At 33.0% G+C, this 24,675-nt stretch overlaps 1 protein-coding gene across 2 annotated transcripts in view; it reads left to right on the plus strand.

Annotated features, from left to right (window-relative positions):
* Positions 1 to 12,764: 12,764 nt before the first annotated feature.
* LOC126840589 (LIM/homeobox protein Awh) overlaps positions 12,765 to 24,675 on the plus strand; it is a 36,806-nt gene continuing 24,895 nt past the window's right edge. Inside the window, exons 1-2 of one of the 2 annotated variants that reach the window (XM_050576440.1) lie at positions 12,765 to 13,121; positions 20,592 to 20,693. In XM_050576440.1, the coding sequence (XP_050432397.1) occupies positions 13,059 to 13,121; positions 20,592 to 20,693 (165 nt within the window). In that variant the 5' untranslated portion in view covers positions 12,765 to 13,058. The remainder of the gene's footprint in view (positions 13,122 to 20,591; positions 20,694 to 24,675) is intronic. The other variant, XM_050576441.1, reaches the window with a different exon arrangement.

Genomic DNA, 24,675 nt, shown 5'->3' on the forward strand with positions numbered 1-24,675 from the left:
CAAAGGAAGAAATGCATTATTTTTGGATACTTGCTGGAAAACCACATTAACATTGTACATCTATAATTGTTTCAAAAACTGTTTTCGTGGATACGTGTAGATTTTTATTTTTTTCTTATACATATATATTTTTTTTTAATTGACTAAAATTCATAAAAATCATAGACCGTACACAAAAGTATGACATTTCAATATTTAAACGTTTTCGTTTGACTGTGTTTGTCATGACCGCCGTGTTAACCGCAGAAAGCGCAAAATGCATATGTGTTATCTACGATCGGATTTTGGGGGTGATGTTTCCCCCTCGCACAATGTTGTACGTATAGAGTTTATGCTGCCACATATTATTTTTATCAACAATATTTCGTCCGTATGAATTACATTTTACCCTTTTGCGCAAAACGATTGTTTGCGGGGCACAAATAAAATAGGACAGGTGATGTCCGTCGTGGACAACTGTGCAGATTCTGAACAGATAAGGCGTGCACCTGAAACCTATGGCGGTTGATGTTGCTTTCTATTGTACCTATCACTTTTATCGGTAGCTCGTATCATCAAGTCGTAGGTCCTCGGGGAATCGGCATACGATAACTGTGCGCGTTTAACAAGATTTAACACTATACCAGGGTGAATGAAAGAGGGAAGGAGGTAGGGAGAGAGAGAGACCGTGATAGGGGGAGTGACAGCAATGAGGATAGGTGCGCTTTGACCCCCGGTCACATAGCTTGTAATCCCATTGTACGATGCTGTGGCGGCGGCTTACAACGCTGTTAAACTGGTAACCAAATAACATGTGTTACAAGCAACGCACACCCTAATTGTATGTGTATATTTGCTGGGAGGGAGGGATTTGCCGATGAAAACTGGCTAGGAAACTAACTGAAACAAAGAACATATATGTTATATATGTTCTATATATCTATAGACATTTGATCGACTTCTTAAGTATTAAGAAGTTACTATTTGGGGTTATTCGCACAAATTACAATTAAAAAGAAACGCTTTATATTAAATTATCATTAATTTAATTACATTGAGATTTTTAATATTGATCAAGTATTAAATTATAGTTACCTTCATTTATCCAAAATAATCACATGACTTGGCTGCAAACTTATGTCAAAACTTTATACAAACAACTTGACAATATATTTTTATAATATGCTCGAGTTCAAGTATTAAATAACCGTGTTTTTCTATATAGTATTAAGTATACATATATATGCATAAAGTGATTGTAGTTAAAGGAGGATGACACAAATACTTACGAATCTTAGAATTTTAAACCAACCACCTTATTTACCAATATTATTGCTTTCCATGTTCAGGGGTTGTGCCCTTCCCTCCTCGCTATACAAGCCAATCCTGATTTATACGAAAAAACTATGCCCTCCCAGTTGAGTAATTTTCGGATATATCCACGTCACATGTATTTGCAGAGTCAATCTTCAGGGCAATAGTGGTCTCAACTGTTCAAATTCCGTACGGCATTTCACTGATATTAATACAGACGCAGATCTAGGAGGGGGATTGCTGGAGTGCTTGATAACACCCTGTAGTTCATACAGAGTTAGGTGTTGTCATACGATTTTGTTTTAAGCACTTACAACCGTATTTCCTAAAATTCTTAGCATCTCCCTAAAATGAGTCCTAGATCCGCCAGTTGTCGCATAAATAGCATAATATATGTATTTATATATATTGGGCAAACGTTATAAAGATTTGAATAGTATTAATTACTACTTACTAATATAGTATACATCTCGTCGTTTCGTCACACTTTATGTGTATTACAATACGGGTATTTATTTACTTTTTATTTAAGAGTAGGTATGAAACATATTCTACTGTTTGTGTATTTCGGCTGTCTTTACTCTTTAGATAGGTTCAGTGGTCAGTAGCGGCGTGCGTATGTATTGTTATTTTTTATATACTTAGGTATATTTTACACGTGTATATTTTGTGTATTTTTTACGGGCGTTTTTTTTTTTTTGCCTTTTATTGTGTTTTCCGATGATTTATGTTGTATTAGGTAGGTAATATTTCGTGGAAAAAAATTGTTCTTATAGGTCACGGTGTTATAATACACGGCGATTACAGCAAACAAAACTGTGTGTATACAAGAACGGGTGGTAAGCGCGGCGTGTGGTCGAGAACACAACAAGCGCGGCGAATATGTTTTTGGTAGCGCTAAAAAGAGTGACAGAAACAAATAGGACTTGAGCACAATGTGTACAAAGCCAAAGGGGGTAGGTGACACATCTATGGACTTTGTTCTTTCTTATTATGTAATTTTGATTCTTGTTCAATGGCCCCCACACGCTATCAACTACTAAACGTATGTATACGTCTAATAAACCAACATAAATCATTTACTCGTATTATATTTTAAACATGTTATCACGTAATGCATATTGTCACGGACCTAATTGTTACTGTGTATTTAAGCATTACAAAAAAAGAACGTTTTCAATGATAGGTACAATGTGCACGGGTATCGGTATAATATACTATTAACACTACACTTGCAGGTACTTTTATTTATAAGATGAATAATATTTAACAAAATTACTAGCGATAATTTGTTAGTATATTTTATACTATAGGAGTTTTGTAGATTCTACGGATTTTTCTAGAATAAGAATTAAACAATTTGTAGACAAAAAAAGGCAAATTTAGGAAGGATTTGTATCCACATTACTACAATACTACACGGAAAAAAAATATATAGTTGGCCCACCTAAAATGATGCTTAATATAGGGACACAAATCCAAATTAATGTATTGATGGAATAACTAGATAAATAATTGCTTTAACTAAACATTTAGTTGGCCCAATCCAATTATGTATTCTTTCTATTTACAGTGCAGACTACATTTTCCTCTTGAATTTGAATTGAACAGATGTCGTAGGAATTACCAAATATAATTTAGTACTATGTACTTACATTAATAGAAGGTTGTATTTGTCTACCATACTATGGAGTGTTCGTTTTGAATCTAAATTCTTTAACTGTAATTTGTATTGGTTTTTTAAAAATGTATGTGCCTCGAGTACCAGAATTTTTAAGTAGTTTAAACAAATTGGAAATCCAGATTCCGAGCAAAAAAAATAACTCTTCGAAGTTTGGAAGTTTATCACATTATTATTTTTAATTTATACGGTTGACAACGGAAATGTACCAAAAATCTACTTTCGACAATTCTGAAAATAATTTATTTATATTTTGTGTACACTATGCCGTCATAAAACAAGTATTTTCTCTCCAGTTAAGGCCAAATTGATAATGTTATTTTGGTTTATTATTTATTTACAATATTTGATGTAATCAAATTCAATAATAATATTGTTTTATAATGTAAAAGTCATGAAAACTGTTATAATGAAAAAATATGTTTTATGCAATGTGCCCGAAAAGCTGCAAAAAATACTACCTATGGGCTATGTAGTGAGTAGAAAAATAAAGATGAATATACATTATAAGTTGATTTAGTGTTGTATTTTAGGATTGCTGCGGAGAACATGTCTTATATTTTTTCGACAAGTTAAATATGTCTTCGAGAAAATTTAAAATTGTAAAAAAAATATTAATTGTGCAGATTTGATCATTTTTTTTATGAGTGTGATCATTTAGGAATTTTTTAGTATCATATAAAATATGAACTATATGAATCATCTATCAGAGAGATGCAGCTTTATTAAAAGAAAATTCTGGAAAGTGGACGGCCCAATGATGAGTTGCCTTATGACGCAGTATACTTATCAGAGTACTACTAACTCACAAAAATAATTGTAACATATAATAACACTAATAATTAGTTAATATAAATGCATAACGGATAACGTGTAATAGTAGTACGTGATATTATAATAATAATTCATTATGTAACAGTATACAAAGAAACTAGTGCTATATTATATATGTGATGATAGAGATGAGGAGCACAATCCCATTTGGGTATCTGTGCAAAAAGAATTGTTAATAAATAGTTCATGCTTTTCGCGGTATACTTTTTTAAATATGTCACTGTCTTCGACTAAATGAGCAGTTTGCAGGGAATTACCTAAGGCTAAGGGGTGGACCGACCACCCCACTACGTTGTCAAAATATTCAAGATTCAAGTAATGGAGTTAAATCTCCATTTCAGTATGAATATTCTTTTATAATATATTATTACACATCTAATTTATGTATTGACATTGAGAATTGTTAGGTGGGAAGTGTACGTTAATATTAATAACATGCATCATATATTTTGGCCAATAATAAGTACCTTTCGAAAAGAGTTTTGGAGACGACGGCGTGAGTTATGGTAGTATACACGACGAGTGAATTTGTCTACTTTTTAAGTGCTAAAGGATATCAATTTAAGGATGATTAAAGGATAACTTAATAATTTTCTTTGTATTTCACGCGTTACCAGAGAAAATTTGGTAAGTTTTTCAAGTTAGAATTTTTAATTATTTAACAACCATACATTTAACACTTGAAAATATACTAAATTTTGTTCGTTATGGAATAAAATACAAATCAATACGTAAAGTTAACTATTTATCTTATGGCACATAAGACGTTTGACAAATATATTATGGAATTCCGGTTATATGTTTGAGATTACATCTCGGCGTTTGAGGCGTCAAGTTACAGACAACTGCAATAATGGTCGAAGTCCAGCTGGCGCAGAGGTTACCGTGGTAACCACGGGGAGGTGGTCGGGAGCGGTAGGCCACGCAGGATGAAAGCTCTGTCCTCTCGGTAGCCGTTGCTGTTTGACGTGCCAATAACGGCGGTGATGTAAATGAACCGTACCCTACGGTTGTTATGTTATTAAATATTCATATATTTCGTGCAAACAGTCCGCAACCGCCGCGGTTATAACAGCGCGTAACCGTCCATGACAAACGCGGTCAACCCCTCCCGCCCCAGGTCTGATCATATTTTAGTTTTGTATTTTCGATTCTCTAATTTTTTACTCGACCTTAATGATGAAAAGCGGCGCAAAAAATAATAATAAAACTCCTCTTTCTCTCATTTTTTCTCAACGTGCCAACGCTAACTACCGGCTTTCCCTCGTTCAATATAATAAAAAAATCGACGGAAACCCGGCTAAAGGCAAACACAAGTACCAACGTTTTGAAGAAAAAAATTTTTGTATATATATATATATATATAATAAATATATTTAAATATTATCATTGGAGTACCACGAGTGCACCAAATACATATTTTAATAACGATTCTGTTCGAATTTTTAAAACGCGTTAACAAGACTGATGGTATTTCTAATTGCAATGTCTTTGATTGTCTATACAAACTTCGATAACAGCGCAAAAACATTTTTTTTATAAAAAAAAGCACAAACAAAATACTTCATATAAAATAACGTGTCTAAACTATATACGCTTTTAAGCGTTTCATAGCATTTTTTTTTTACACAATTTCGGTGATTTATTTAGTTTTATATAGTATTGCTAGAAAATGGATAGAAAAAGCCACTACAAAGTTCAAATCTTAAATTTGATGTTAGCAAGTGCCACACGGCACTTATTTTTACCTGACTGTGATTGCATCAACATAGGTTAAACATAGATATTCAAAAATATGTTTTAGATTTTTACAAAAAAAATTGCATTTTCCATATTTTGTTATTTATAAATATTTATTTCTAAGAGGATTTTGCAGGGAATATGATGGAATAGTTTATGTTTTATTAACATCATTATTATATACGGCAAACAAATTCAATAATTGTTATCAGTTTTACATTTTGTAGGAAAAAAGTATCTTTTTTTTTTTATTCTAGACACTGCTTATTTTTTTATACGTCTCATCTTACCTGGAAAATTTAGAAATCATCTTCGCACACAAGTATAGAAGTAACTAATAAAATATAATTACTACGTACACACCACACACCACCTTGGCTTTGATTATTTCGTCCGACGGACTTGCGATTCCTGACGACCCACAGACTGATCAACTGCTAACAAGCAACTAATAACAAGATGGCTAACGTGTTTTATAGCGATGTTTTTATATATAGCAATAAGTATAGGTAATTCGATTTCGTGATTACTATTATAGCTATGGTTAGAACGGGTTGGAGAGTGGCCATGTAAAAGCACTATATAATTATTAACGATTCTCTGGGGAATCATCGATTGGGTGTGGCGATTCCATGGCTATGAGTCGACCCCTGTGTGTTTGGATGAGATGACGAAGTGCGCAGATTGACCAATTGACCGACCGGCCAGTTTAATTGAAAACTTTATACCAGTTGATTTGATCGAAAACACATACACGATGACTCCGATAGTTAATTTTTGGTGTTTCACAGTATCCAATATCTATCTATATGGTATTTACTTTACTTACTCGATCCCGCTGTGAACCACGTGTGTTAAAGTTATAAAAATTATCGGTTAGTAATCCGTACACGGAAATAACTATATAGTTGTCCCAACCATATTTATGGTTGATATAAGGACACAATACATTTTTAGTTGGGAGTACTGAACTGAAATAGTTGACAAATATAGTTGGATCAACTATATATTATGGTTGGATTGACTAAATATTTTAGTTGCATCTACCTAATGCCAACTATATAATAAGGTCGGATTTACAATAGCGAATTAAAAAAATAAACAAAACCAAAGAAAAAAATGCAATAAGTACCTATTAATGTGGCTAGTATGTGCGCCTGAGCATCAAACCTACATACCTATTAAGTATTATTCTAAAGCCTAACGCCTAAACCTACCTACCTTGCCTAATTGCTATTGATGCACGGCATTTTGGGGTAGTTAAGTGATGTCGTAAGCAATTTATGGAGCGGCGGCAGGCGGCTACTCCCGCGACAGCCGCCAGCCGCCAGCCGCCAACTCCCAACACCAGCCGCCTGTGTCTAAATATACATATTAACAAAAAAAGTTTAGTAACCCAACTACTCAAAAACAACTAAACTAGTTTGGTATTTCTAACTAAAATAATTTAGTTGGCGCAACCATACTATAGTAGATCCAACTAGAATATTTCCAACCATTTACTAACCTATAACCAAATTATTTTTTTACTCACCAATAATTATTTCCCTGACGAAACATGAGTTTTAAGAGAAACGGAAAGAACTATTTATTAAAGGACAACGGATAGGCAATATTTGATAGATATGTATTGATATAGACTAGGTAATTGAAATGTGAAAAAATATTAAATTTTATAAGATACAATAAATATTCTAGTTGGAATAACTCAATAAATAGTTGGACCAACTATATTTACAGTAAATGCAACTATACATTTAGTTCGGTCAACTATTTATTTAGTTATACCAAATAGAATATTTATTGTATCTTCTATTAACCATTATTATGGTTGTCCCGACTATATAGTTTTTCCGTGTGTATGTATAATATAAAATATAATCTAGTGCATATATATATATATATAAATATATAACATGTGTACATAATATATGCAATTTTCCCGAATCAAACCGATGGGCAATCTAAAGCCGTACGTTTGGCGGTTCCACTCACACGGGTTTATTTATTTACATTTTTTTTTTTATTCGGCTTTTGCGCATTACTGCACCGCGCTTACAACATGTGGGAACGAATTTTCCACCGACTAAAAGATCCAAGCAACAGCAGCAGCAGCAGTAGCAGCTACTGTCCGCCGTCGCCGCCTCAGCAGGATTCCAGTGGTCTCTCGCTGTGCGTAGCCTCGTGCCCACCGAGTCACACACGTCGCATAGCATAGTCGTAATGCGATCATTTCGGTCCGGTGAACGTTTCCCATCGTCGTCGGACGGCGGTGCTTAGGGATAGGTTAGGCGAAAGGCAACAGAAAAAAACGCACGGAGAAGACTTTTTCCACCTGACCTAAACCCAATGGAACTCCACCGCTCTCGTACACGTTGGACACGTGTCTTGTGTACATATGTGCGCGTGCACGAGTTACATTTTCCGTTTCTGTATGCACACAAAAAGGCACACGCTTAACATATATAACAATAATAATAATATTGCACAAAGTCGCGACTGGGCTACAAATCCGACGGACGACAGCGCAAACCGACCCCGAGGCAACGACGCATAATAATATCCGTAAACCTTTGGGGTAGAACAATTTTTTTTTAACAACTCCTATTATCGCTGTTAATTCCACATACTATGCGAAGATCACACGGAGTTGATTGTAATGTTATTGGGTCGTCGCATAATAACTGCGCGTGCACGAGTATTATATGATTATAAATCGTCGTATATACAATATACACCTATAATATAGTAACCAATACGAACGTCAATGTTTGTAGTGTATGAGAGGGAGTTAGGTTAAAAATGAATTGATTAATGGTTAATTGCGAATATTATTGATACAAAAGCGGTGTAAATGTATAGTAGAAAAACTACCCTTGTGTAACTATTGAAAAAAATAATGTGCTATATCACATAATATATGTATATGAAATATTAAGTATGTAATAGAATAAGGTTAATAATATGAAATATACTGATTAGTGATTACAAACTATTTCAAAATGTTTATAGAAATTCAATACTTAATTATTTAATTTTTAAAGTCGTATATTTATTTGTTTTTTACTTACATTGTGAATAAATGCACAACATTTTTCAAAAGGCTTAACAAAAACAAAATATTTTTATAACGTGTTTTTTAGTGAAAACAAAGGAGAAGTAATCATCTGACGTTCATTTGTATTACACTTTATTACATTGAATAGCGTATTTTATATGGGAGGGGGTCCTCCATGTTTAACCCACCGGAATAAATAAAATAGAAGTAATGCTCCAACATTTAGTTGGAAAATTTTTTTTGAAATTTATTTTAAACTGGGTACTGGGTACTGGGTAGGTTAATAGAAAGTTAAATCAAAGAAAATTAATTATCTGGTTTCTTGTGATCAAATCTCGGCCGCCTAGACTTTTTAGAAATTTCCCAAAATACGCTATCGCATTGAACTATAGAGATTATTTGTACCCGTCTAAAGAGATAGGATGTATTCGATTTTGTTAGGCGCCTACTACTTACTAGGTATAGATTAAATGCTTGCAATAAGTAAACTATATAAAACATAAAAAAATAAATATTTAACATTTTAGTTGTTATTTGTTTTTTAACAATGAGTTATAATTGTTTAATAAATTGTAGGAATTTTTTAGTTCTTGATTATTTTTTTAATTTTGCCCACTAATCCCTTAAATTATTTGTAATACTCCACGCTTGTTGAGAAGAAGTGTTCTAAATAATGAAAGTGTACGATAAGAAACATAACTGAAAATGTTCATATGAATCGAAGAATACATTATTTGTATACATATATACAGTGTGGTGTTTGTTTTCCGTTGTTTTTTTTAATCACTTTGTGTACACAAAATACACCGGAAGTGAGTTAATTTTTAGGGAAACAAACGGATGTTACAATACACAGAAATCTATACCAGTAAACCGGTTAAGTTTTTAGTTTTTCTTTGTTTGCGTATTCGTTTAGAGATGAAAGTATGTGTGTTCGCGTATATGGTATACCTATACACTAATACCCTTTGTGCTTTGGGGTTGTTTGTGAATTTTTAAGTCACCCTTTTTGTTCGGCGACCGTTTTTCTTTTCTTGTCAGTGTTGTTTTCGCCATATATACATATATATATATATATATATATAGGTGTATACACGAGTACGCAAAGTTTCTACCCCATCCGGGGGGATAAATCGGGCAAAGGAGAGATAAAGAATACACAACCTCGTCGGTGGGGAGAGGAAGGGAAAGGAGTAGGCGAGTTTGTGCGCCCTGGCAATCCCGTATTCCGAGCAAATCGTACGGCAAATTGAATCAACCCGCTCTGGGAAATCCGTCGAGCTGTTCGGTCGACTGGAAAAGGCGTGAACTAAATGCTGACGAAGCCTTTTGTGTACCGTGCACACCGCCTACACGACCATCACCACCACCGCTGCCACTGCCATGCACCACCGCCTCCATATCGGGTCGGTATGACCCGAAGCGTCAGTTCCGATACTACAACCGAGTATCTAAGTAATTTTCACAACAAAACTATTAAGTTCGATACATTCTGAAAGTTTTTCAGAGTGTATACAATTAAAATACAGTGTGTACCAGAAACAATGGTCGCACTCTACCGGTGGTACCACATGGGGGATCTACACGCGATAATTTTTTTTTTTCTATGGAAAATTTCCCATTACCAGTTTTTACTAAAAAAATTGAAATTGAAATTATACCGATAATATCACTAAAATAAAAAATAATTAACCCCACGGAAATCCCTGAAAAATATCCATACCAATTCATGTGTCACGCAAACATTGTGATTTTGGGTATTCGAGTAAAAAATAGCGGTGAGAATGATCATTTTTGGGTGAAATCGAGTGACCCCTTTTTTATAAGAACAATTTTCGTTTGCTTTTTTTCCCAAACACAAACAACATAAGGTTGGTGTATAAGGGTTATTCCACTACTATAACCGTTGAATATACCTTTATATATATATATAGACAATAAATTGGCCTTAACCAATGTGTCGTGTATACATATGACACATGTTAAATGTATCGATGTTTGTTTAAACAATACACATTTACCAAATGGTATATACGTAATAGTACAATAGCTATTCATGCATATAATAACCTTGACCATTTCCTTTTCCATCTCTGCCGCAAACCAAGTATTCTGTATTGTCGATGGTAACGCTATATTTCAATAAATGTCATAATTGTAAAATAATTTTTTCATTATTTAAAAATGTAATAAAAAGACTTTATTGTAACCTATCTATATATTGTACACTATAAATGTATGAAACCGGAATGAGCCATTCATAGACCGTTAATGCTCTTAGGCCCCAATTGAATGTACATTTCTCTATAAAATAAAGATTAATCTAAAAATAAATATAAATGTGCCCAAAAAGGTTTCATATGGTACTAAAATCTAAATTGTCCAATGATCGGCCTATAATTGTTTAATATTAAAATATTTAAGCTATTCCGCGGCCGGTCGTATAACTAACAAAGGCCTAATATCGTTTTAATGTCCATTTTAAATTATAAATAGCTGCATACTCAACGGTTTAATGCACATTGCTCACGTGTAAAAATAATGGAAAATACTTATTGAAGTTGGTCGATGGCCCTGTATTTTTTTTACCCCTAACCCATAAAGTCACGTATGTGCGTCAACGTGACAACATATGTATTAATACATGATTTTACGATCCTAGTCGAGGTGATGTTTCTTTCACCCCTACATACCCTAGGGGCTCTTTTAACCATGCCTTTTTAGTAACCATTCAATATATTGAATGGCAAATCGAGAATATGCCCCTGTCCATATTAACTGATAGAATATAATATTATAATTATTATACGTGAACAGTGAACACCCGGCGTTTAAAATATGCAATTTTAGTACAGAAGTGCGAATGTTTAAAATTTGACTAAGTAAATCGGTCGTGTATTTAATTAAAATTTTAACGGAGAATTAAAAAGAACTAAAAATCCGTTTATGATAAGTTTTTACTAGTTCCCTTGTATTAGGTTGCATTATTAATACAAATATAGGTAATATAATAAATGTATTGTCTCTATATTAGCCAATAGCCATAATTATTATAATTTACAGTAAATCCAATTCAATAATATATAACTTTCCGTGATCTCGGACAGTTGAAATGTTGTTCAACTATTTTTTGTTTCCTTTTAGTGATTTTATATAATATCCATGCATGAAATTGTACATACGAAAGATGTGGGATGTATTCACAGTGCGCTATACAGTACACTTATACGTACCTCTATACGGGAATGGGTAGATTTCATGGTACTATAAACTAGAAAAAAACACTATAACGCATTTCGATTAATGTGTTGTAGGGTTTTCCATTAAACTGCGATAACTGTGAATAAACATAATAATCGTATTGCACTTACGGTTATCACAAGTATAATAAAACAATTTTTAAAAAATAGAAAATGCTGTGTAACGTAATATACGTTTTATTCGTAAATTTTTTCCAAGACCCAAATGGCATTGTTTGGTCACTTTAGTCTACTGAAATGTGGGTTGCGTTCCCCTCGAAGAAATTGGTGCGTGCGTAGAACCTACAACGCGTCAAAATAGAAATAAGTATAGTATACGATGTTATTAATTAAATTCACGGTCGGATGTGGAAATATAAGGGAAAATTTGACGGACGGATGGAGAAATAAAAGGTGGTGTGTGTCTATGTATACAGTATATTAACACAATATTATAGTACTATAACTAACCTAGTACGACAGACGAAGTTTTTTTATTATTATTATTACAATTTTTTTTTGTATAGGTTCTATACACTGTGGATGTTAGCAGTGTATATTTTAATAATACATATAGATATTATATGCGTAATATTATTATACATATTGCATTATATTATACACGTGTACGTCCCGTGTGTCGCTAAACACACAGCGGTCGTTCTTCACGGGGTGGGCGGATCCGTTGTACCGTTGCGACAAGGCCACGCCCAAACGACCAATGGGCACGCGGGCCCCTCCGTCGCAGAATCCATAGCCGCGTACCACACATCGCATCCGAGGCCCACTAGTGGTCATCTGTTCGGTGTCAGTTTGGATCCCTCCGCGCGCGCCGAACGGCTCATCTGTAAACGGTGCGCCGCCGACACTGTTGGTTGCCGTTCATAAAATATATATATATATATATATGTATATTTTTTTTTTATAGGTACTGAATATTAATAATAATAGTTTTAATTGATAAAAAATCATACCGTAACGTCGTACAAGCAGTAAGTGTGCCCGCGTATTATTCAAATCTGTTTTTATTTTATTCCGTGTTCGGTTTTCATATCGCGACATGATTCGGTTACGATCGTATTGAACGGCCTTTACTTGGCCGGCTCACGCTGATTTCGCCGGGATTAAGCAGCAGCCGCCACTGTAAATATACCCACCAATAGTATATATTATATAATATATTTTATTGGATCACGACCGCCGGCAGCTCGATATGATCCAAGAAAACCGTTTCGAAACGTATGGGTTACCAGCGTCGTTCATGAAAAACGTAAAGGTAAAACTATGCAGTAACATAATATTCATTATCATCTATACCTACAGTGGCCAGTGGCATAACTACAGAGTCGGTGCCGCCAGCCGAAGGGCTTTTACTCTCACTGTAATATACCTATGGTATACCGTACAGATGCCACCTAAAATAAACGCAAGTGGCAACTGACCCTGCTACTCGCACAGTAATTACGCCACTGTTTCTTGATCAAAAATATCAAATAATTGCAATCCATTTAATTGGATTAATTTTTACCTAGTGAAAATGTAAATTTTAAAGTAAAATATATTCAGCTTTCCCTAATTGGAATTGTTTATTGATATTTGAATTTTAATATTAATATTAATTTAAATTGTATTTAATTAATTTATGTGTTGTTAATACTTGCATATAAACTGCAATGTGAAAATAGGTTAGTTAAATGCACATTACCTAAATTAAATTTGCCGTGAATGTAAACTTGGTAATAATTTATTTCTATTATCTCTTTATTGAAGAACCATTTTTAATAAAATGTATCGTTTATAAGCGCTTACTTCCTTGTTAATACATTAACTAAAAAAAAAAAAAAAGAAGTTTTTTATTTATTTATCTTATTCGGCATCATGAGCCATATCATAAGTTATATATAAAATCGATGTATCTTTAAAGATATAATGCTAAATTAAGGGATAACCCTAAGTTTACATGTTTGTTTTTACCAATTAAACTAAATTCGCTATAACACGTTTACATACAATTGCAAATTAATTCGCTCATTAAAAACAGACTTAAACGCTTCATAATTTCGGATTAAATTATTTCGCATTGAGTCAATGAGAATTAACGGCTGCATATAAATGTTAAGTGTAGAATATCTTAATTATATTTATTCATTTTTGCTTTATTTAATTAGTTTACACGTTATTAATACAAATTCATATAGTACTATGTATATTAAATTGCATGTTAAATTCAGATATCTTGCAATATATTTAGCCTAATTAGGTTATAACAGTATTATCGATTACACGTTGTTATAACTCTCTGATTTGGTCTTAATACGAATTAGGTAAAACTGATTTACAGTGAACTGGTTCGACAAATGTTTACCTACAATTTTTAATTCCAATAATTATAACTAATTCAGATGTTTAAACGGTCCGAACCACTTGTTAAGGTATAGGCGGGGCGACAGAATATTTAGATTAATCATTAAGAATATGTTCTGAAAATTAAAACCAATTGCCGCGACAACTGCAAGTGCCAAGGGTCTAAGGAAATGGTCTAAAAATTACTTGGTTTAAAAATTAAAACAACTAAAAATATTGGTATTTCATGTTATCCGTAATTTGTAAATATTTACAAATAAACCGGAAGAACTGTACAAATTAGCTTAACTCGTCAGTTGAAATATGTAAACTGTCACATTAAAAATTATCTAATTATTATATTATAATTTTCATAGTCAAAAAAAAATCATGATAAAAAAAAATTAAATTGATATATTTATAATAAAAATAATGTACATTGGTGAATTTATATATATATATATATATATATAGACTACTAATATTGATATCAATAAAGGACGGCACACCTTCTATTGAGGGGATTTATTGAGGGGATTGGTATAGACAGTTGTTTGCCGAATTTTAATTTAACGCTAATAGCTGCTATAATTTAAACACTTAAGGAGTTCTTTATAAATAGTTGTTAATTTTTTTATCAGACGACCAATTGAAAATTCTAGACGCTCTTTACTATTTGCATTCCTTTTTATTGATATTATATTATACTTTAATATCATATAATTATTTTACTAAATTAATTAATAACCGATATTAAATTGGATTTTTTTAATACATTAATATTATAATCAAAGTAGAGCGGTTTGAAAGTGTCGTGTCCAGTGGCGTGCATAGGGGAGGGATGATGGGGATATAATCCCTCCTCCTATTGGTCTTTATTTCTTTATACTTTAAACATAGCAGTTTATCAACTTGAAATCAACATTGAAGTTTATCGACATAATATGTCATTTGACATCTGTACGTACCCGTTGAAAACAAAATTTATCATCGATAATAAATGCTGTGGTGATAATATACTGATAAGTGATACCAATCACATTAACCACAATTACACTCTAACCGTGGTTATAGCCCATTCATATGAAGTTGGGGGTAATCAGAAAATTTATGTAGTTGTTACTTGTTTTTGTTGTGTACATTTTCGTTGTACTGGTTTATGACATCTCCCCCCCCCCCCAATACAAAATTCTTGCAAACGCCACCGGTCGTGCCCATTTTAAGTAATTATACATTATTATTATTATTATTATATCCAAATTAACGTACACCAGCTACTATGTGAGGTAAATATAATTAAATAATACATAATATAGGTATATTATAATACCTATTATACGTGTGGTTTAATATAAAATATGTGCTAATTTATGCTTTTACAATATTACTATTAACGGATTATTTTTAATGAACGTTGTAATGGAAAGTGGCAAGGTTTTATTTCGTATGTACACTATTGGTAAATATGTTTTACTTAAATTACTTTTCTACGGTTAACTTAGGTTACGCGCCATTAAGTCTGCACTTGGTTCGGCCAAAAGGCGCCTGTTGAGATAATTATTTTTATTATGGTGTATCGCGTTTGTATTACATTATTATAGACTTATGAACAAGCTTCACTGGACCCGGTCATTATGCATTGCATCAGTATTGTACCATGCATACAGGGCACACTTGCTATAATATTATGGCGGGTGTGTGTGGTCGACGTTTTGTTGTCCACGGGGGCATAAACCAAAAATTTCCGGCTTATAAATAAAATATATTTATTATTATTTAGTCTGTCGAGTGTTCATTAATTTTCCATTTGCGGCATAGCATCTTTGCCCTTCCTTCTCCTCCTCCTCCGCTGATGAAAAGGTTTTATTCCATATAATAATACACCGTACATGCGTGTTAACAGTAAATATTATAAGTATACCATACGTATATATAAATACAAACATACAATATAAACACAGATAGGTCGTTCGGAAACAATTATATTTATGTGTGATCTTTACCGAAGACTAGAATTCTACTACAGAGTATTACTACTACTACTACTACTACTACTACTACCACGGATTATGCTTTATACGCAACACTTATAAATATTTACGTTATATATATGTATAGTTTTATATATAGACAACTTGATACTTGTAATAATATTTTTATAAAAAAAATCACTTACCTATTGTATTCATATTTTGTTTTCGAATCTCATGCAAGTAAGTAAGTAGGTGAAAATTAAATTTCTCTACCACTAAAATAATATTTCTCCCCAAATGTTAGTGCCTTTGGACAAATAATAAAGCCAGTGACATGTTTTATAGCGATATATATTAATTTAGTTTGTTTATTTTTGTTTTATTACAATTGTATACTTCCCAATAACAATCAGTTAAAAACTAAGAAACTTTTTTGCTTCTCTTTTTTTTAGTTAAGTACTTTTTGGAGGTCAGTAGATCTGTGTGTTCTAAAAAGTATGTTATAATATTTCTGTTAATAATTTAAGTGGTTTTTTCAGTCCACTTATCTGTCACTCATTAGTTTATGTAAAATTGATCTAACTCTCAAATTAGTTACCTCTGCGTGGTTGAGTATTTTAATTTCAGCAATTAAAATTTAAAGCTTTTAAGCAACTATTTTTTGACAATATTATTTCTGTGTACACAATATAATATAATCGATCAAATTCAAGGTAATGAGAAGTCTAATACGGTTTTGAACGCTTTAGCGAAGGCGTAGGTCTAAGGTCTCTCACGTCTGCTGACCTAAGGGTGTAATACAAGATAACAATAATTTACAATGTTGTAACTCGTTGGAATTGAATTTCTTACGAATCCTCTTTAAACGTCGAGTTTATTAGACGAATAAAAAGGATATTCCAGCGATTATCCGTGTAAAACGCACATTATCCACACAGAAAACTGATTTGTTGCTTTCGCTTTTATAATATTTATAATACTAATATGAAGTGACCCCTTTCCTCCCTAAAACTCCCAACGGCGGGCGGCGCGTGTGTGTTTTTATTACAGTTTCATTGACTCGGTTTCACAAGTTAAGCCCCATCGTCGTCGCATATAATATAATAATATGTACAGTATATTATTCCGGTTGATAAGTCCCCATGTCTCCTCTCTCTCCAACAATAAAACGCACACTTATACGTATATACAGGGTGCCACGGTTGTTCAATGGACCGTGGAGTGTCTGTGTGTGTGTGTGTATGTATGTTGTTGAAGGGCAGATGTTAAAATTCTCTCTGGTGGTTGATATTATATATTGTCTTTTCACATATATTTACTCACACATATACCAATACAATATATATATATAAATATAATAATGAATGGACCCAAAGCCACAGATTCTGCGGTTGCCGCCGCCTTGTCTGCAGTAAAGGTACACAGAGATAGCGATAGGGGGGAGAGGGAATTTATTATTATCGTGTTTTACAAACAGCCAACATAGCCATCCATGTTACACACAAGATATATACGTATGTACACGTATATTATTATATATTACACATAACTTTAACACGTCGGCCCGTCGTGTAGTTGGTCGCAGAGGCGTTTTAAAAACAGCAGCAACCCCCTCCCCTTCTCCGACCAACGATATTTATAATATTATATTATTCTCTTCTTTATGTGCCGCATATTTTATTAGGCTACGTGTGTACGACTCCCGTTTTACACACATGCCGCCACAGCGACTATTACTCATTGTATATATACATATATATGGTATATATAGCGAGCACACCCCCGTCAAGAGTTTCGACCTAAGTCGCGTGCGTGGCACATACAATACCTACTCGTACCTTTAGGTGTTGGTCGGGCGGTAATGTCTATTGTGTGTACACCGTATCGCTGACGGACGGACGGACACTGCAAATATTTACTGTTATTAGACCTCATCTCTTCAAACAAAAAAACAGAAAAAAAATAATGAAAATTTAAGTATAATTACTATTACACTAATAGTACCGGGAAATAAGGAAACTAATGACATTTCTCGTTATCTTCCCAATATCCCGGTGCCATTACGATAAATATATACTATTAAAAAAAAAAAAAAATGTTTTTCATAACAATTACATAATTTCACTGTTTAAATTATGTAAGCTCTGTAAAATTTACAATCCCTTTAACAAAAAAATTTTAATTAGGGTTGTATTTATAAGCGGCGTGTACGTGCCAAGTACATACACTTGTATTGTTCACTCCCTTTAAACGATTAATTAGTGACTCCTTAGTTGCACGACACGGATTCAATTTAAATTATAGATGGTTAAAGCAAAGATTTATATCTCCATAATACACAAGTATAATATTAACATTCAATTCTGAAAATAATTTAAAAGTTTGAATTGATTTGATTGTTGCGTCTACTTATGTAACCCTATACTTAATTTAGGTAAAACTCAGTTTTTTGAGTAAACCATATGAAGTATTTAAAAAATACCAATAACCATTTTATTATTGTTATTTCCTATCATGAATTGATCTCTACGCGCAGCTGTTTGAGCGATTTAACGACATTAAGTGATGATTTTTTTTTTTTGAAGGACTCAAAATATAGTTTTTAATTTTTTTTTTCATCAGATAAGAGAAACACCCTTTTCCTGCGGTCTCTCAAATAAGGGTCGTTTCAATTACTGAATATCATAACCCCCACGAGTTCCGCCCATCACGCAATTCGCTTAAATTTATGATTTTCATAAACTATTCATTTCTCTGAAACTCATCCGGGGACATTTAAATGTATATGCTTTATAGCGTTTCCTCAGAAGTTATAGAGGTCTAGAATATGAAATCTATAATTGTCTAATATACATATTATTATTATTGTTGCTTTCATCAAGAGAACGCGGTAGCTATTTTTTTTTTTTTTTTTTATGTTTATGTCCTATTAATCATAATAATATGCGTACACGAGAAAATAGAAGTCGTTTGTATGTGTAGTCAGTATAGTTGTTGTATAAATCGCTATTAAACACCCTGTATACGTATAATATAATAGGTTGTGTTCACCAGGTCCAATTCACCCGGACTGTGTCCGCGACGTTATTAATATTATTTACTGGGCGAACCGGTGTGTGTGTGGATTTTATTTATCGATGTCACCTCACGCCGACCACAGCACGGTTGCATTGCGGCTTTTTTTCTTTTCAAACCCGGCGGCGAAGAGGTATCGGGCGAAACGAAATAAGAAGTAGTAGTTTGTGTGTGTACACGATATATATATATATTAAAAAAAAATATTAAGAGTAATAAAAATTGTATATTTAAAAAAATATTCAAAGTATACGCTAATAAGTCATGCTGTGCTCGGAATATATGGTACCGGTTGTCCACTCTTGTATACCTCAGCCGTGTCTTCGACGAAATATTGCCCACATCCTCCACTTACATCTTGCCGACGATTTTATTTTTATACGTATAAATCTATAATATATATATATATATATATTTATCTTTCTCTTTCTTTCGATTTTTGAATTTCCCGTTTGTCTGCAAAATAGAAGTACATTGGAATACCTCCCTATTTTACCGTCTACCGAGCCGCAGTGTTGTATAATAATAATTTAATTGAATTTAAATCCTTAACAACGTCGAATGCTCGTGGGTCTGTATGTACTCGATGACTGCTGTCTGCGCGACACATACAAACGCCAGAAGCCATTATTTGTACGTCTGCATGTCCGATTTTAATTTTTAAGTTTAACAACTAACATACACGAAACAAAAAACGGATTATAATATATTTACAATAACCAATAGGCACAATGTGCATCGCGTTTGGGATCTAGAAAACACAACGCCTAAAACTAAAACTCTAAAATGTTTCAGTAACGTTAACGTTTTTTTTTTTTACAAGTTCAAAGTCAGTTGAGATATCAGAATATCATAATATTTACCATTTAAACCAACATGTGTTATAATACATTTTTACTTGGAAATGTTTGCAATCCTTGAATGTATTTAGGTTTTGTTTAATTGTCAAATTTTTAACATCTTATCATTAAAAGTTTTAAAAATGTATTATAAACATGCCAAAATCAATATGGGTTCGACAAAAAGAAAACCGCGTTGTCCATTGGTAATCGGTTCTTTGGAAAGTCTTGTGATGATCAATTTAGTGAAAGGGCTGCCGAAAAAATACACTGTGGAATCCTATGTAAAGATGTCAATCGTTCGTTAGCGCGTTCGAGCAGCCCATTTGTGCACTTCAAGCCAATCGCAATGTCTATTTTTGGCTGAAATATTAATGCCTTCGCTTGTAGTGATTTATATGTATACCCACGTGTATTTACAAACCATATAAACTAGGTGTCTATATTTTGTACATATTGTATGGGTTCGCGGCTTAATATTCGACCGGTATTAATTTTGAATATGATTTTTTGCAGGAGAAAACCGTCGACAAAGCGAGACATTTGACGGCCGAAGACAGTTTGTGCGAGAACAAAAGTCTACACTTTCGAGACTTGTACGAACTGCAATTCGTTAAGGTACGTTCCTGATAGGTATATAATAATATTCTAACATGAATTTTTTGCACCGGTAAAAAAAAATATTTAAATATTACCGTTACGCACAAACAATATATTATTGTTATTGCTTCCTTCCCATAGGTTTTTATCAATATGAATAAATTGCAGAACTGTCACTACTCTCTACGCTTTAGGTCTACATGGACTTGCGTTTGTGTATGTTTTAACTGTACCTTTTAGTTGTTATCTTCTGGAACTAGCAAAAGCGAGCAACTAAGTAGCTTATTGAAAAATACTATATATTTTCATTATTTTTACAAACATAAATATTGAACGCATTAAATAGAACGCCCGCATGGTCGTTAAAGTCTCTGAAAAATATTTTATAAATTATTCAAAATATTATATTCTTTTACTTATTATACAATTATTATTATAATACTCTTGTTCAACATTTTTATTGACTACTGCGCAACCGTCAACTTAATAAAATGGGGTAGGTGATTTCGCTATAATTAAGTAAGTAGTGGACAATTTTACTGAACTTATTAAAGAAATAAACACCGAATTTATAATACTCGTCGAGTTTTAATTTAAAATATAATTAACAAAATATATGATTTTAATTATACAATTGATATAATAATATGTTAATATTACCATAGCGTAGCAATAATTTGTTGGTTACCTACATTATTCTAATCCTTACAAACCGTAGACTTTAATATTAACGGAACATTAAACATATTACACCTAACGGTGTTGGTGGCCATTATAACACTCAAGCATCTTTAGTGTAATAACTCATTTTGTTGTCATCGCCGGCTCGGTCTTACCGTCCGGTATACATAAACTGGTCGCGGTTATAACAATAATTATTCCGGGTCTTTGACTTTCTTTCCTTTCAAACTCATATTATTATTATTATTATTATTCGAACGTATATTTATATACACGACAAAACCACCGGCAGTACTTACCGATAATATAGAACGTATAATATAATAATAACAAGTAAACGCCACCGCCTCCACGGACCGCGGCGTCAGTCAATAATGCCATCTGCTGCTCTCAATAGACCGGGCGTATGCCAAAATACACATATACAAGCAAATAAAAGGCAAACTCTGGCGGGTGCAGCGGCTTCTCTGCCATTGTCACATGCTATTTGTAACGGCCGTGTCTTTTTTTTTATATTATTATTATTATATACCTTGAGGGTTCTCGGTAATATCACTTTTTATTTTTTTTTGTCACTTCGGTATTTGGAAAAAGTCAAAAAGCCACTCGACGATCGTCCAGAGCAGCTGATGTCACGGCCGCGCGCGCGTTTATATGGGTTTTTAATACACCGTCGCCGACACATATAATAATAACAATAAGCACGCCCCCCTGCCCACCACCCCCTCGTGGTACCTATATAATGTACAACCCGACGTGTACACGCATCTTATATGTATATAATATACACACAAACACACAATGACGACGCAACGGTAATACGCGGTGAGGTCGCAAAAAAATAAAAACTTATTATTATTATTACACACAATCGTTTTTGGCAAAACACACACACCCCCTCTCGACGAGCAGGGTACGGTTTAATTTAATAGAAAATCCTTGCTCGCGTACGCCCAATATGCAATGCACATAATATTATAGAGACGGTCTCTAGAGATGACTTGTACAGCACGGCCCACCGTCATATATTGGGGTTTTTCGCATAATCGTCTAACGTATTACATTGTTATTATTATCATCATTGTAGTGTAATATAATAATGTCATACTGCATATATTATATGTGGGCATATTTGCTATTTGCAGTTTTTGGGGGAACAGTTTAGCACGTTTCAAGAGGTCGCAGTAAAATATAATAAAATAAATCGGTATAACGGAATATTTTTCAGCGGACAGTCGGGACATGACCGAATAGTTGATCTGACATCTATGACATACATATTTAAATGTATTATACATATTATAGAATTCGACACAATCTTATTTCCAGGTAAACATGATAAGTAAAACATCCCGTATTATTTCAGTATTTTCGAGATCGATGCCAATGATATGATATACCCTCTAAAACAATAATTTAACAGTCATTTTTTAGTTTAGCACGAAATGTATTTATTTTTTTAAACTACCTCATTTAATCACCATATTAATCGAATATAGTGTCTGACAATCAGTGCGCATGTAATGACTAAGCGAGGAAAAGCAATTGGAAAAAATACTTTTTTTATAAAAAATGTACTATATTTTAACAATAATGTTAATAGAAAAGGCGCAAGAGAAGGCGCACTCTCGTATTTTATTGTGTCGTTTATGCTCTCAGTTTGCAGAAAATTTTTAATATTTTATGTTATCTAAAGATTTAATTTCTTACATTTAATATTGTTTACAAAATATAAATAATTAAATATTTTATTAACATTACAAACACTTTAATGCTCTTACACAATTTTAATAATAATAAAATAACTCATCTATAATTAAAAGTCAGTATTGTTAGGGGTTTGTGTATTTTTGTTCTACGGCAGAATCTTAAGATGATAAACATGTTTGACTATTTAATTTTAAATTTACATTTACATTATTATTGTATTCAATTATAGGTACAGCGTACATGCCATTTGATTCGGTTATAAATTTTAATTTACTGTTTATCATAAATAAATATATTAATATTACATAACAAATCATTAAGAATAGATACATCAGCAGCTTAAACCAATTTTGATGATTTTGTTTAATCAGATTTTAGACTGATAGTGCCTTCTTAACGTCATCTGTTCACCGATTGGTCGATTTATCGTTTTTATCAACTATTATCATAAAAATATAATGAATTTGCCGACAAAATCAACTTTTTTACCATGTGAAGAAAAATTGTGAACCGCGAAGGCAGCCTATTTCAAATTGGATTTTATTGGTCGTTGTGTACATACACTATTTTATTGTATTATATGCATTTTGACAACGCCGCACCGTTGTTAAGTATTCGTGTATGCGTGGTTCCGGTACATAGACTCTAGAGAGCATGTGATGGGCGTCGTCCTTGCAGTGTTCCACCAAGACAATGACGGCCATATTGTTTAAATGGTGGGATAGAACGTAAAAATAAAAAATAGGGAAAAGGGATACGAGGAGGGTACGAAACAGACAGACAAAAAAAACAGTAGTAGCAGTCGGAGAGAGGACCGGTGTGAAAACAAGGATAATTTGTTTGCCCCGGTGGCGTTACCGGCGGCTATTGGTGGACGTGGGGAGGAAGGAAGAGGCGACCTGTCATCCGGACCAACGTACCGTGACTGTTGCGTGAAAGGGGCAAAACGTTTCACATACCGCATTCGCCCCACACCGACATTTGTACACATTATATTATTATTATCATTGTCGCATAATATATTTCACATCAAAAACACGTTTTTTTTTTTTCATTATTAGTATATTTTTTTCCTTCGAAATTACCAATAAGAAAACAATATAAACATGCCGGTATCGTCCGTGACCAATTTCGGTTCTGCGGCGTCAGACACTGGCGTTGTATTACTGGTAAACGGGTTGTAGAATAATTATTGATTTCCTTACCAGACGCTCTTTTTTCAACCATTTAAAGTATATTACCAAAATAGTAAACTATCCCCCGTATATTTGATCGTTGTACGTAAAACCAAATACGGATTTATAAATTATATATATATACACTTTGGGCTTTAAATTAAAATAGACTAGTAAAAAATCAGAATATTTGAAAATGAGAAAATGAACAAGTAGATTAACGAAAAAAAATTACAATACATTTTTTTACAGCTATTAAATTAGTAACATTTAAATAAATGTACCTGAAACGTCAAGTATTATCAGATAACTTAAGCCAATACAGTTACGTCGGTTTTAAAAGTATTTTTTATTGTTATATCCAATTATAATTTATTTTAATTCTTAATTATCGATGATCATAACAATAGCATACATGTTTAGTGAGTTCGATT

This window comes from Adelges cooleyi, unplaced genomic scaffold (assembly GCF_023614345.1).
Source record: "Adelges cooleyi isolate 19-005CV unplaced genomic scaffold, UGA_ACOO_1.1 ACOO_flye_CR_arks_rails_tigmint_CR_PRNA_376, whole genome shotgun sequence".
Taxonomy (NCBI): domain Eukaryota; kingdom Metazoa; phylum Arthropoda; class Insecta; order Hemiptera; family Adelgidae; genus Adelges; species Adelges cooleyi.